Source organism: Strigops habroptila, chromosome 3 (genome assembly GCF_004027225.2).
Source record: "Strigops habroptila isolate Jane chromosome 3, bStrHab1.2.pri, whole genome shotgun sequence".
Taxonomy (NCBI): Eukaryota; Metazoa; Chordata; class Aves; order Psittaciformes; family Psittacidae; genus Strigops; species Strigops habroptila.
In genome coordinates, this window is record NC_044279.2 from 57,964,579 (window position 1) to 57,979,863 (window position 15,285).

Consider the following 15,285-nt stretch of genomic DNA (forward strand, 5'->3'; position numbering starts at 1 on the left):
TTCAGTAATCGAATAGTTAGGAGACACACTGGAAGAAAATACTCCTTGGTCAAAAACTTGTTTTCATTCCTGCTTCTGCAGAGAAGTGATAGAAAGTTATAATGGTTTTGAGGCTTAAGTACTTCCTTCCTACTTGCAGCATGATGTCTACCAGCAGCATCCTAAATCTCATTTACTGTTCTTCTGATAGTGCTCATTTGTACTTTATGCCAGTCACAACTTATGAGTTAAAATATTGCTGCATTGCTCATTAAAATTACTATTTATATCACTTTAAACCTAACAAATTAGATGTAAGCAGTGTTTCTACAATTCTGTAATCAAGATTAAAAACTTCTGTCTCTGCTACACTAGTATTACTGGAAAACAGTTGCGATCGTTTTGAGGTACAGGAAAGTTCATGGCATCTCAGAATGACAGCTTACTGTATCTGAACTCTGGGAATGTTTCAGGTGACAAAATGTGTTGCCATCTGTGCAGCAAATCATAAGGTTTGGATGCTTCAGAGTTTCTATAATACAGAATATATTCCATTTTGGGAGTACAAAGACTCTTTCCTCCCCTCTCCTGAGATACCCATTTGGGCATAAGGAAGGGCAGCATCAATAAAGCAGCATGGTCTACCTTGAGCACTTGTCTTGAGTGTATGTACAGCAAGTGTTAAAACCACTGGGAGTGTGATGGGGGTGAAGGGAGTGAGACATAGCAGGGCCAAGCTGGACATTAGGGGAAAATATTACTGGTATTATATCATGAATACCACAGTACTGTATTACGTGAGAGTTGGGTTTTTTGACGATTATTTGGTTTCACCTACAATCAGGGCTGTGGAAAAAAGACTCTTTCAGGTTGACTTGAAGGTGATGCAAAACTGTCCTGAACTTTAGCAGCAGCAAGTTTCACATTCATTTTGAAAAAGACAACTTGCTCATACACAGATTAGGGTACTGTTTATACAGTCTTCTCTACTGGCTTTCTCCCATCCTTGTAGTTTGAACTTTAACCAATTAATAATTAATATTTTCAGTAAACACAGTAAACTGCAAATTACAGTGCTGCAATATATGTTGTTAATTTTCTACCAATATTACTGGGTTGGGCATTGTGTACCATTTTACAGTTATATTTTAACTGTACGTTTTGTTCTAGCGTATCATCTTTACGGTTGGCCTACAGAGATCTTGATATTAAAACAAAAGAAGAAAATTTAAATCTATCTGGTAAGAAGAAAACTGAATTGGAGAGGCTTGGCATAGGATTTGGCAGCAACAGAAGGTATGTGAAGTTTTATAAACTGTTTTTAAAATACTCTGTGGCTTTATGCAGTTATCCTTCATTTTACTTTGGAAATGAAAAAATATACAAAAGTGTGTTATGGAAACTTAAATAATGTAATCAAAGAATCTAGTATTTGTCAGGGGGAAGGATCAGAATTGCTTCTGATGGATTTAAGTTCTAACCTGCCAGACAGGTGTTAACCTAAACTGTAGGATGTCTGTAAGGTTTTTGCCTCCATTAGCTGACTGTGAAGAGGGTAGGATGTTTTCAGTGAACACTACCAACCCAAGTGTAGTTTGTCTTTTACAAGCCAAAACTCTGAAATTGCTCTGTTTTCGAGCTGTTGGATTAGTTTGTGTGTTCAGAAGTCCTGTCCCTACTTCAGAGAATTACACTTGAGTTTTCCAGGGCTTTTTCTTTGTTCCCCATTTTTTTTTTTTAATTCCTCCTTTCTTCTTAAATGTTTGTATAGCTTGGGCTTTATCAGCAAGCTTCAGAAACTAGATTTGGGCTTTATTTTTTTTTTTTTTTTTTAGGTGTGAGCTTTGTGATCTCCTTTTATACTTATTTTCTTCTTGTTCCCAGTGGCATTTCTCACTCAGTCACCTCAGATATGCAAACAATAGAGCAGGAAACACCTGTAATTGCAAAGCCGAAGAAAAAATACACCGATGATGTAGAAGACTCGTATTTCTCTGCTAGTTCAAGGTAACTTATAAGCTTTTTGCTCGGAGTGGGGGCAGAAATATATACGAGTTATGTATTCAAATATGCACAATGTGTTTGAAACTTAAGATCAAAACAGAAGACAATTGGACATGTCTACACACCTAACATATTTTCAGGGGACGTCTGCATGGGAAAAGTTGTGAGATAGTTGACCTTACCTTGATGACACATGTATTTATAAAGAAGAGGAGTTACTTTTTCTGAGGATAAGGTAGTCTGAATTATGTATTTACAGATTTTGTCTTGTTCAGCGTTAGTCTCTATTTGCACAGATGGTTGCCATGTAAGCTTTTAATTGCTGTGCACCAAATTGAGTTGATTTTTTATTTTTGGCAGAATGATTTGTGTTCATTCCTTTTTCTTTCTTTTTTTTTTTTACTGTTCTTTCTTGTGATACTGTCTTCAATCTCCCATTTAAAATTAAGCAAGTATCAAAGTCTGACACTAGATATACTACAGTTGCATCAGCCTTTTAACTGGAAGCATGACAGATGCAAAAACTTGCATCTTTTTGAGGTATCGTGTATTGGATGTATTGTGTAGACGCCTGCAGTCTTATTTGATAGACTTCTATGTATTTGAATAGAAAAAGTATGCAAAAAATAATTGATGAATTTTTGACCAGAGTATGAATGCAGTGCAAATTATAAAATACCGCTGTTGGGAGGGAGAGGAAAACAAGTTAGTTCTACAGGCGCTAATTGCCATGAACAGTTGTTTCTGGGCTGACAGATAGAAACAGGTGTTGCTTTTATAAACTGCCTTTATTGGATTGGTGCCACAGAAACATGAAAAATTGTACCTAATTACTTGTAGACAGACAAATAAAACCACAAAGGCTTTCGTGTCATTACTTTGTAGTGTAATCTCTAGTGGCAGAAATGCAAACATGGTACCAAGTCTTGTAAAACGTCTTGTAAATATATAATTTCAGTGCTTCTCTGTTTGTTCCTTGGAAAGAACTGTTACTGCTCTCAAATTATTCATAAGCCTACTAGCAGGCAAAGGATAAATTATGGAAGAGGCTTTTTGATGTGTTTTGGTTCAATAATTAGAAGGTAAATTGTAACCTAGCTGTTCCCAGGTCGTCTTCTAGTTACAGCAACAGTAGAACCTAATTGGAGTTGGTGTACAAATTCATTCTTTTTAAAGAAAGTATGGAGTCAGATTGTTGGAATAGGTAAGGTTTGTAAGGTGGTTATTAGACTTTATTCCAAAGGGTGATTTTGAAATAGAGGTAATTTTAATATCATCTTCATATATGCCCAAAAGCAAAATAATCACACTCAGTATTAGAGTTCTGACAAATATCTGTAAACTAATCAAGCTAAATGTCTGAAGGTTTAGAAATATAATTGAAGCTTCTCAAAATCCTTGGATTTTGATTTTTCTTTTTGCTACAATTAATAAAATCTATTAACATAACAATGTACAATTTTATTTTCTATTCAATGCTGATTTTCTTTCTCCCTCCACTCACACCTCTCCCACACCCCCTGAATACTGAGAAGTATTTTGCAAAGTTGTGAAAATCTGAGGGAGAAGGATAAAGAAAGTAAGTAATTTTATTCAAATCAGCTCTTGTAGCCCCTGCCCCATCCTGTGATTTTGATGGCCATTGTGAGATTGGATAGCTTGTTATCCAATAACACCTTGTTATTACATGTCCATCCATATAAAACTTAGAAAGATTGCTGTGGCTTCTTTTTGTCTGTCAAAAAGAAAGGGGAGAGACTTCTGCTTTTTATAGTTCATTCCAGATCTGTCCCTGCTATTTTCCATGTGCAGAGGTGGAGGCCTTGCTGCTGAAGGTGTCACATTTCTCATAAACTGCAAAAATGAAGTGTCCTGACTATTCATAACACAAACATGGAGGACATTGCTGTGGGTGGGGTTTTTTTAATGCTTTTCGCAAAATACAGCTGCAGACTTTAATATCCCGTGCTTGTCCTACTGACTCATTCCATTCTGCTAGCCTCCTGTTGATCATTTTACTCCCTACCCTGGTCAAATCCAAACTTCAAGAAAGTCTATTTAACTACAAAGGGAAATTCTTAACCTTTGGCATTTTAATAGGTTGTTTTTTTCAAGTATTTTCCATATATGTTTAGATACATGTAGCTAATCAAAGAGGAAAAGGTCAAGATAACATACCACCTGAACTGAAAAACATGCTGATTTTTGACCCCTTTTTTCCTTCTGTTTGTGTTTTCTCTGAGGTTTTGATATGCAAGAGAAGATTGTTGTATTAAGACTTGTTTTTAAATGTTCTTTTAACAAAACATGTTACAAAACTCAGAGGTACTTAATGTTTGTATTAAAAAATACAAAAATATTTAAATAAAAATTAACATATATATACACACATAGAGAGAGAACCAAAGATAAGGGCTGTCCTTACTATTCTGAACTGTTTGTTGATACCTTAGAAAATGGGACCAGATTCTCTGCTTGCATAGTTTACAGATTGACTTGTCTGGAACTGTGAGATTAGCCACTATAAGCCCCTTAGTGAAAAAACTTTGCCCCATGTGGAACCAGAGCACTCCTGGATGCCATGGGTTAGTTTGGTGTTCTTGGATCTCTGGAGTTCAAAGTGCCTTGAAACTTATGGTGGCTTTTTTTGTAGCTCTTATCTTAGCACCAGGCCTTTGTAACAGACTTGCTTTGTAGGGTTGTCATGGTGCCTTGCTCACAGAGTCTATCCTTAAGTGTTCTGAAGGTTGCTCTTAAACCAGCCAGGTATCTTGACAGTGTCCTTCCCAGTGCTTTGCCTGACACTAAAGAACATGTAATACTTTGAAGTAACGAGAACTTTGCTGGTTTTGGTGGGACCATATCTTTCAGGCAAAGATATATTTGCCTGACCATAGGGTATATTCATGACCATATTCAGCCAAGAGAAAGGCTGAACTTTCCAATCAAATATATGTGTAAAAACCAAAAAATCCATTGGATTCGATTCTACAGAGCTTCTAACCAATATTACGAAATCCTGATTATTCATTGACAACTATCATTATGCTGAAAACTTACTTGCTAGTGTACACTTATTATAGCAACATTTATTCAACAAAATAAAGTTCCTACTTTTTCAATAGGTGGTTTTTTTTCTTTTATTTTAGGTACTACGATTCTTCAGATTTAAGGAGCAGCACTTTCTCTAAATGGGACGACAATTCAGACTCTTTTTGGAAGAAAGAAAGCAGTAGTAGAGATGTTGATGTAACGTTAACTTCAAAAAGTACAGGATTTTCAGACAGGTATACCAAGAAAACCTAACTGATTTTTGTACAGAAAGCCAAAGCTTTGAGTCCTGTTAAGAGCAGTGGGATTTTTTTCAATCTAGAAGGAGAATTTGGCCATAACTTTCGTCAGCAGTCAAGAGACTTTTCTTTGTTTTTTGTAAGCTGAATTTCCTATTTATATTTTAAGCACTTGGCTGTTTTGCTTAGTGCTGTACAGTGTATGTACTGGAGGTAATTTCCAAAGCATTTCAGCAAAAAAAGGAGTAGACAAAAGACATTGAGAGAAACTCAAATATTTGCACTGTTCTGAGAGCATAGGTGTTTTACTTGCTTTGTTTATTGCCTAATGAACCAAAGAGAACCCAGTTACCAGGTGAATGAAACTGCAGGGTACTCAGCTTTTAGGATGAAAGTATTGAAGATACTTGCAAACAACACGTCTTATTGTTGTGATGATAAAAAATGAATGTATTTCTTTGACAACTGTGTTTTTTGATCTTTGTAAGCAAGCAGAAAATGTAAGAATGCGGGGCTTTGCGTGCTTGGTTGGTGTTTTCTGCTTCTCTTCTTCTTACTTAAAACTGTATTTTTCATTTATCTGTAAAGTAGAGTTTGTGCATGTAAGTACAACTTTTTTAACACAAGCATGTTCTGCTGCTTCCTCTTTAGTAGACCAGTGATGCATTTAACACAAAACAGGGGTTCATGTCCATAATGCTGTTACTTCCTCATTTGGGTACATATTCAACTGTGTTGAATGTTTGAGATGGAAGGCGGTGACAGTTTAAAGGATGTTGAACCTTTTTCTGTATTACATTTAAATCTGAATTTCACTGACATTGTATTTTGGGTTTTTTTGATGTTTTCTAGAAATACACTGTCCTTGTTCACATAAGATTTAGCTTGCTTTTTAAATGAACTTTGAAAATAAAGATTCAAGATTAATGAATTTGAAATGTTATTTGTTCACCATCTTGTAAAACTGTCATTGAAATTTTGTTTGCTGCTGTATCAACTTAGTTGTCTCAACTTCTTATGCTGGGTTGGTACTGATTTTGTTTTTTGCTGTGATGTAAATAAAAGTTATGCTCACAAATGCGGTTTATTTTTCTTTTAGGCCTGCATCTCGTCGTAAGCCTGAATATGAACCACCTTTAAACACAGATGAGGCACAAAAAAAATTTGGCAATGTAAAAGCAATTTCATCAGACATGTATTTTGGAAGGCAAGATCAAGCTGATGTAAGTATAGAAAGCAGTGATAAATATTTTTGAATATTAAAATATTCTTTGACTATAAACACAGTGTTCTTATATAGAGAAGGCCATAAATAGTTAAAATTGGTAGAAATAGTAAGCTTATAGAGTTATGTCCACTTGAATATTTGTCTGATAGAGATGTAGATGTTTCTGATAACATTTGATTTTAAGGGGTTGCAGCTGCAAGTAGGACCTTACCTCCAACATCATTCTTGTCTGATAGAAGACTATGATTCAGCAGTCTTTATTTTTGAAAGAATCAGCCTAAGGCTGGATGTAGGCTTACTTCATTTGTTCTAAATACCCAAACTGATGCCAGAAAACCGTTGCTGAAACAGCAGTCCCCTCTATGCTTGCTACATGGAAACATTATTACTATTGTAAGGCTAACTAAGTGATAAATTGTTCAACAAATGACATGTAAGTGATTCAGCCTAGAAATAAAATACAGATTAATATTATGTTGCATTTTAGAGGCGAGGGATCACTTTAAGAACGTATTTTCAATGAGAAATTAACAATGTAAAGAGTAATGTAAGAAAAGAATGTATAATAATAATAATCATCCATCATGATCATCATCATCAATTACTATTATTTTCCTAGGGAACTCAGAAAAAGTTGAATTAAAAGCATCATGTGATTGGAAGGGTTAACATGATGCTAACTGCAGTGCTTTTTCCTTATCCTACCCAACCACTCCATTTCACATTTTTTAGTTGTTGTTTTTAATGGTTGCATAGTTTTTCAGCAATTTTAGGGTAGCTAACAGTGAGTAGGCCTCTTGGTGTTGGAGTGGTAAATGTCACTGATCAACTCAGAAATTAGTTGAAATGATGACAAACTCATACCGTGTAAGTGATGTGAAAAGTACAAAATGGGAGCAACTTTCAGAATGGCCAACTTCAGCTGGATTTGTATGTTCTAAAACTGTACCTATAATCTCATGAATTACCTGACATGACCTCAAAAGATGACAGCATTCTGTTACAATACTTTTTCTTTTCAATTCTTTCCTAGTATGAAGCAAGGGCTCGGCTAGAAAGACTTTCTGGAAGCTCATCTATAAGTTCAGCTGACTTGTTTGACGATCAGAAAAAGCAACCAACAGGTACATATTGAACAGAGTGAGAAACTGTATTGTGGAGTGAATACGCTCCTGTACTCTGCTTCTAGTTCCGCTATCAGCTAGCTGTCACCATATTCTGCAAGACATGTACAAAGTGCGAGACAGGTTAATATTGCTAATAAATCAAGCATAGCAGGTGTATTTATTATTTTTAAAAAAATTAATTTCTTAAATTTCAAGTTCTGTGTTTTCAGTTCACTAAGTTCAATATATTACGCTGTTTTTTACGTGACTTGTTGAAAATAATAGACTCAATATATTGTAAATAATTTTTATCAAAGGGAAACTAATATTTTGTTATAAAAATATGAAGCAACATCTACATTGACTGTCAGGTAGGTTTTTTGATGAGTTACCATAAGCAACTTATGTATTTATATAGGTGAAAATAGCTGTCATAATAATATTGAGTCTAAGAAAAATATTTAATAAAATATTAGTGGCCATGAAATTCCCAGATGCAACATGTATCTGTTGCATGGCATATCCATTCATCGTGGTATCTGCTTATAAAACTGGTCTTGCCAAATTATTAAGGACATTTTTCTATTGGTTTGTCTGTGTAAAAGATTTGTTGGAACACCTTACATTAGAGAGTAGAGCTCATCAAATTAGGAAGTAAGGAAGTAGTAGATTACATTGACTGAAAAGTAGTTCCTTAGGCTTTTGAAAATGACTCACATTTTCTTTCTAACACCCTTTTGGGATAGTGCAATAATGTAAAATAGAAAAGGTTGGAAATACTGGAGCATTTTATTGACTTGATTAGTTGTGTTTCATTCCTTAACTTGTGAAGAAATGGGAAAAAAAATAATTAATGAAGAACTTGAAATCTGTGAGTAATTATATAAGTAGGGTGGAAAGGCAAACAGTATGCAGCATCTGATTTTACTTTGGAAAAGTTGGAGGGAAAAAACCAAACATGTGATTGTTCAGTTTTGATCCCCTGAAAGCAAGTTTTGATTACACTGGCTAGTAGAGAAATAACTCCTGTTACTGGTTACTTAAGCTGGATTTTAGTAATTTGAAATGTAAAAAAAAAAACAAACAAACAAAAAAAGTAGGGAAGGAGACATAAAGCAGAAATTGCAGTATATTGCATTAGCCACTTGAAAGAGTATTTGCAAGATGATGTCATACTTGTGCTTAAAAAAGATGTGGGAAATACAAGCAAAGAAATGGTATTTCTGAAATTATAAACTATGTTTTCAATAGTACATGGGATTGTGATAATATTTTTATCTATTGTTGACTAGAATGTCATCTTTTTTATTTTCATTTTCTTGCATATGAAATATTTTATATGGAATTAATTTTTCCTTTAATTTGTGTAATATGTGTGGGGCTTTTACACAGTAATGAATAAGAGAATAAGCTAGGAAAGGAAAAGATAGATATGAGTTAAAGATGGGGCAAATTTATGTGAAATACATATCTCTGTGTTTATATATATATGAATGTGTCTTTTTATGTACACATGCATATATATATATGTGGTAACATTCTTGCCCTATTCTGAATAAGGGTACTTACAGGCAATTATATAATGTTTAGTAGCTGCACATGAATTATGCACACACGGTTATTCATCACTAATCACTTGGAAAGGTTCTTGGGGCTTGTGGAGGAATGCAGAGATTCCTGATAATGGGATGAAAATACCTGCCTGCAATTTGAGGTTAGTTATGCTTTGTGGCTGGCATGCAACCCAACAGTAAATTTAAAGTTTTATATTGCAGAGACTAAACTTCTGCTAAATTTTGTGGTTTAACTGCTCTAAGATAATAGTGAGGAAAAGATAAACCAGAAGTTATTTTGTATATTATAAATTCACACTATATTCAATCTACAGAATCTTTCTTTCCTGCATTCCTGTTACTCCTCCCACCCCAATGACTATCTTTTGACAGTGGTCCATCTTGGAGAAATTTTACTGACAGCTTGTCTGGTGTGGAATTAATGCCAAGGCTATCATTAGTTCCATAAAATAAAGGTAATTAGGAGACCAGAGGCTGGCAACAAAAACATTGCTCTAATTCTGGGGTCCTTGCCAGAATAAAATGTCCTTTGAATCTAAAGTTGTTTTTATGAGCTCTGCTGAGATTTAGGGTAGAACAGTTTTGGGATGCTTTCTTTTGTACAGAATGCTGTAGGAGCTATTTACCAAAAAGAGGGCTACAAGAAAACACTTTTACTTTGCATTATTTCAGACCTGTTGCTTATGAAAGATGGCATGTTGGATAGCTGACTTGTAGATGCTGATTTTGAAGGAAATCACAAGAAAAGGAGTTGCTTTCCTGTCTCATTTACAAATTTTTCAGACAACCATACATAACTAGGAAAACGTGGGAAAATTGATGTGGCTGAGAAGTGGTTAGAGCTTTTCCCATGTTATTTATATCTGCAAATTTTATTTCCACGACTCTGACTTTAATATCAAATGCTTCAGCATTTCTGTTATGTGGAACAGTTTGTAAGGAAGTCAAAACTACCGTTCAGAAATAGGGCTCTCTCAGTAACAGAGAATTTTTGAAAATAATCTACAAACAAGTGTGCCCATGCATTGTAGAAACAGTTACTAGCAGGCTTTAAAGAATGGAGTGGGGCAGCATCTACCACGATGAACCAGCCAATTAGCTTAGGTAAATCAAATTATCTACAGTAATGTTCTTCTCAGCCTGCTAATGAGGCAGGCGCCTTTAATTTCCCATGAAAAGAGGAGCTGCAAGTTCCCTCTCTGTCCCTCCTCCACCCCTGTTCAAAACAAAAAAAGGGAGAAGAACGGGCAGCCCATGCGTAGCAATGTGCCTTATGGACCTGCTGTCAAATAGTTACAGTTGTACAGGTTGGGGAGTTTGAGGCTGGACAAGCTTGTCCAAGGTTCAGTAACTGCTTGCAAGTTACTAGTTGTGTCCTGACTGGTCATGACTATCTGTTGGCTATGTGTCTTATATGAAGGCTACAGATTGCAGTCTCCATTTTGATACAGGTCTGTTACGGGATGCTTCTTCTCAGGAACCCCATTTATTCCCAAGATCATGGCCTGTGATGCTGGTTTACTGACATTTGTGCTTTTTACAGTATCAGGTGCCAGTAATTCTTTTTGCAAATGAGTGGGTGATTGTAGTTATTAGCGTGTTAATACTTATCATGCAGTTAATAGAAATCAGAGATGTTTCGAAACTATCTTCAGGCCTATACTTTTCATAATAGTAGAGCTAACAGTGGCCACACTATGTTGGCTTTAAGGAAGGCTGCATTGCCAGCGTTGCCTTGGAGTTTTAAAACTTACTAACCTCTACTATAATTTCTATAGAGCTCTCCAAGCCTCAGATGTAGTAATGCAAAATATGTGTTTATACAGCATGCAAAGCATACCTGTGCATGCACATAACCATGGAAGTGCATTCATATTTAAATTGCAAGGTAATAAATCCGTTTAGGATATGAGACAAATTAACATTGCATCAGATTGAAAGTGCAGAATAAATTATATATTATCCAAACTTTAATTGCTTAGCTGGCAATACAGAGTGTAGAAGATGAAACTCTGGGTGAAATTATGAACAACTGAAAAAAATTGAGACACATTTAAGAAATTTGAGATGTGTGCTTAGTGGTTTTTACAGTGTCAATCAGACATTGGTATTTAGTGCTCCTAGTAGTATCTTGTACTTCCAGGGGAGGAAAGTCTGCTTTTAATATAAAGTTCTGTTTTCTTCTTGTGTGCTTGCTCTTTTTAGGAAGCTACAATATTACAAATGTCTTGCCTTCAGCTCCTGATATAGCTCAGTTTAAACAAGGAGTGAAATCAGTGGCTGGAAAACTTTCTGTACTTGCTAATGGGGTCATGACATCTATACAGGTTAGTAAAAATATATACCATGTATTAACCATCTGTTAAAGTCTTTTTATAGGATTTAGTATCGTGGATGCTGCCATTGAATCATCTTTGGGGAGAAAAGAATGAATTTGGCTTTGAGCTTTGTAGACCTCTCGTGGTTCACAGTAGATCTTTTTAAAAAAAATCTGTAGCTATAGAATAACCTTTTTGCCTTTTCCTTATATACTTTATTTCTTTTCTTACAACTGAAACAGAAATTCTGTAATGGAGTTATTTGCTGTCACTTAATTTTAAAAGTAATAATAGTTCATAACTCAGAACAGAATAGTTAAGTTGGAAGGGTCCTACAGCGATCATCTGGCCCAGCTCTTGTATTGGCTCTTTAATTGACTTTACAGTAATACCTTTGATCCATGTTTGTGCACAAAATTAAGACATCCTGGTCTCAATAGCGTAAAGCATGCTTCATGCTCCAGTTAGTTTGCATTTCCTAGGTTAGGTCAGTGGGAGCTCTTGAGTGTTTGAAAATCAAGCTAATTATCCTGGAGTTTAACCATAAACTGCAGTTCTTGGAAGCGCTGGTCAAATTTCTTAAAGACTTTAAGAATTAACTAAGTTTTATTTACAAATATTAATTAAAACTGATTTCTTTCAATGGAAAACATACTCATGTCTGTCTGATTTTTTTTACTTTTCTAGGATCGATATGGTTCGTAACATCTTTTGTATCGACATAATTAGGTACACTGAAGAAGGATTTCTCTTCAGATATACAAGTAATCACACTGCTGATTGGAGTGAAGGTTGCCTTAAGACTGTTGATGTTTTCACTTGTTCCAGCATATTTTTTTCCTTATGCAGCTTTCTGGCTCAGCCTCTTCCTACTGCTGTTTCATCTTTATGGAGCAGAAACCTTGCAGCAACTTGTTACATTGCATGTCCTTTTTTGATTTCCCCTCTCTTACAGTCTTACATTTGTTAGCAACCTTAATGTTAGATGTTGGAAGCTGTATTTTATTATTGGTTTCAGCTGTGAGGCAGGAATGAGAAAGAAGGATGAATGCATACATTGCAAATGAGGCTTCCTAGTAGAAACCTCAGTGCAGTTTCATCCTTACCAGACATAGCTTGTCTTCCGACTCTTATGAGCTGTGGAGAAGAAAATGTAAATGAAGTACATGCTGAGGTGGTATTTAGTAGACTGTTGCAAAATATAGAATTAAGTTAAACCTGCGCTTATCAGGAAGTAGAAGCTTTTGCAGTCATAAACTGATGTGCATTAAAACAATGGGGAATTAATTGTTTTAAAATAATATTCCTGCTAGAAAATTGTATGCTTAGATGAGAAGTATGGAGAAGACAAGACACGTGGTATATTGAATAGTGGATTTCATCTTGTTATGGGAACCATCTATTTATTCCTAGTTTTGAAAGTTACAAAAAATTGCAATATAGAATCCTTAAGTGCTTTTTAAAAATCTGTATTGTGTACAAATTGAACAAAAAAAAAATTAAATATATAAAGGGCCCAATAGAGTAGTTAATTAAATACTTGTTTAAAATGTTTAGAACAAGCATAGATTTTTGATAAACTATGAAATATTGAATGAGGAAATAGTGGGGCTGTGTTTTAGACAGTCTAAAATTTTTTGTTGATGACATCCTGTATAAAAATGATTACGACCTTAAAGAAAAAACCATCACAACCAAGAATGAGCACAAGATAATTCCATTCTGTAACTTTATTTCTTAATTCAAATTTGTAAACTGTTGATATCTAATAAAAATAATTGCTATAAACTCATTTTAAAATTAAATTTCTATGTGCAGACATGAGCCTCCAGCTTCCTAAATACTGCCGTCTGTATTCTGTCTATACAATGGTCTGGTAGGGTTAACCTTTCATTTCAGTTAGTGAAACTAGCTTTCTTATTAAATTACTACAGTGATTCAGAAATCAAAACACTAAGGCTGGGGTAGAAAACAAGCTACTGTATTGAAATACTGTGAATACTGTGTTGAAATGCAGTTAACAGTATAGCTGTATCTCTTCTTTAATTTCTAGCTGCCTCTTACGTCTTCCTCTAAGTTCTGGTAACTTTCTCTTGAGCCTGTTGCACTTAGATTTATTAATCCAAAAATGATCTTTCTTTTTTAAGAGTAGTACAAAACAAGCATTTCTTTTGCTTAACTGTAGAGCTTTATAGTAAAAGTCTTGCTTTGATTTCTCCTCTCTGACCCTAAAGAGGTGATTTTGCTAATATAAGCCACAAATGTACTGGTCAGGGCTTGGTTTGGTTTTCTCTAATTACAGTTAACAAGTCTCAAACTACTCTTTCAGTTAAGTGTACACACAGTAGTAAATTTATTACAAGTAATAAGTGGTCTGATTTTCAGAGTTGCGATATACCAACAGGATCCAGTGACTTGCAGAAGAGCTGCTCCTCCAGTCACTAGGCTGCGTATTTAGATGTTTGTATATGGATGCAGTTGCTTAAATTAAGGCAGTGAAGTATAACAAAATGTAGTTCTGCCCCATCCTGTGGTTTCTTATATATTACAGTGAATGGGAGATCACCTACACTGAAATAATTGTGTGCATTTTTTTATGCATCATTGCAATACAGTGAACCACTCACAGATGGAAAAATACCAAGAAAAAAGTATTTTCAGTACAAAATAAGAAGAAATTCTAGGAGAAAACACCTATGGGATTATCTTAAATGCCATAAAGCATGTGCAACTGTCTAAAGATGTACAGCTGGATTAATAGGTCTTGACACCCCACCCCACCCCCCCATACGCCTATTTGTGTCCGTAATAAATCCATGAGGTTTCACTGTTTTTCATCAGATAAAGATGGGGAAGGTTTTCCATGTACACTGGAAGAGGCAGCTTTAACTCGTCTAGTCTCCTGGGAATTTAGGATACCATGCTACCTCTGATTCTGCAGGATTGTACGGCATCAAAGGGAGAACAAGTCTCAACTTAAAATTAGGTTAGTCTTCCTGCTTTCTTGTGTGTCCTTTTCCTTTCACCTTTTGCCTTCAAACACATTTGTCAGCCTCTGGTAAGAGGGGTAAATGACTGATGCTGCTGCAAGAATCACAGGTTTTAGAATGTGTGATAAAACCATGTATTGGATCTGGTATTGCAACAGGTTTCCAAGCGAAACTTGGCATTGGTCACCAGTTGTGTTTTGTTGCAGTTCTTCTTCCCTTAATCCTCTCTTACTACCTTTATACATCTTCCTTTTTCAAAGCCGGAACTGAATGATGGCAGCAGCAACTGTGAGCCATTCAAGTCAAACTTTCCTCCTCTTAAAGTCCAGTAAGGACACTGCATATAAGGGGAGGAGAAAGAGGATTATTTAATACTTTATATTTCTGAGAGTTTATTTTGTAGGTTGAATTGAAAGGGTTAGAAAAATGTTTATACCTAGTTGTTAAAACATCACAACCAGCATTAATTTGATGGAGAGACCTTTATTCTCCTGAGTAAAGTCTGAAGGGAATTTTGTAACCATCCGTTTCTCTTGCTTTCTGCAAAGTGGGAAGTGTTCAATGCTGTCATTCTGCCCTGCTTCACATCAGTTTGTTCCACTGCTGGGAGAAGCAATTCCAGAGCCATTTTGGTGCTGATTTAAGCTTTTTGTTTTAGAAGGATTTTGTAGTGCGAGAGTGGGCTGACTCCTTAGTATAGGAGTCTGTAAATGTAGCTGTAGCTACCTGTATTTTAACACTGCTCTTGTCCTGCTCTTGAGTCAAAGAAGTCTAGCTGCCATTGTAAAGCAAGGGC

At 35.4% G+C, this 15,285-nt stretch overlaps 1 protein-coding gene across 1 annotated transcript in view; it reads left to right on the forward strand.

Moving 5' to 3' along the window:
* ARFGAP3 (ADP ribosylation factor GTPase activating protein 3) overlaps window positions 1–13,318 on the forward strand; it is a 35,582-nt gene extending 22,264 nt beyond the window's left edge. The window contains exons 10-16 of the mRNA XM_030479750.1: window positions 1,150–1,275; window positions 1,864–1,986; window positions 5,133–5,270; window positions 6,373–6,496; window positions 7,535–7,625; window positions 11,387–11,508; window positions 12,187–13,318. Of these exons, the coding sequence (XP_030335610.1) occupies window positions 1,150–1,275; window positions 1,864–1,986; window positions 5,133–5,270; window positions 6,373–6,496; window positions 7,535–7,625; window positions 11,387–11,508; window positions 12,187–12,204 (742 nt within the window). The 3' untranslated portion in view covers window positions 12,205–13,318. The remainder of the gene's footprint in view (window positions 1–1,149; window positions 1,276–1,863; window positions 1,987–5,132; window positions 5,271–6,372; window positions 6,497–7,534; window positions 7,626–11,386; window positions 11,509–12,186) is intronic.
* Window positions 13,319–15,285: the final 1,967 nt, after the last annotated feature.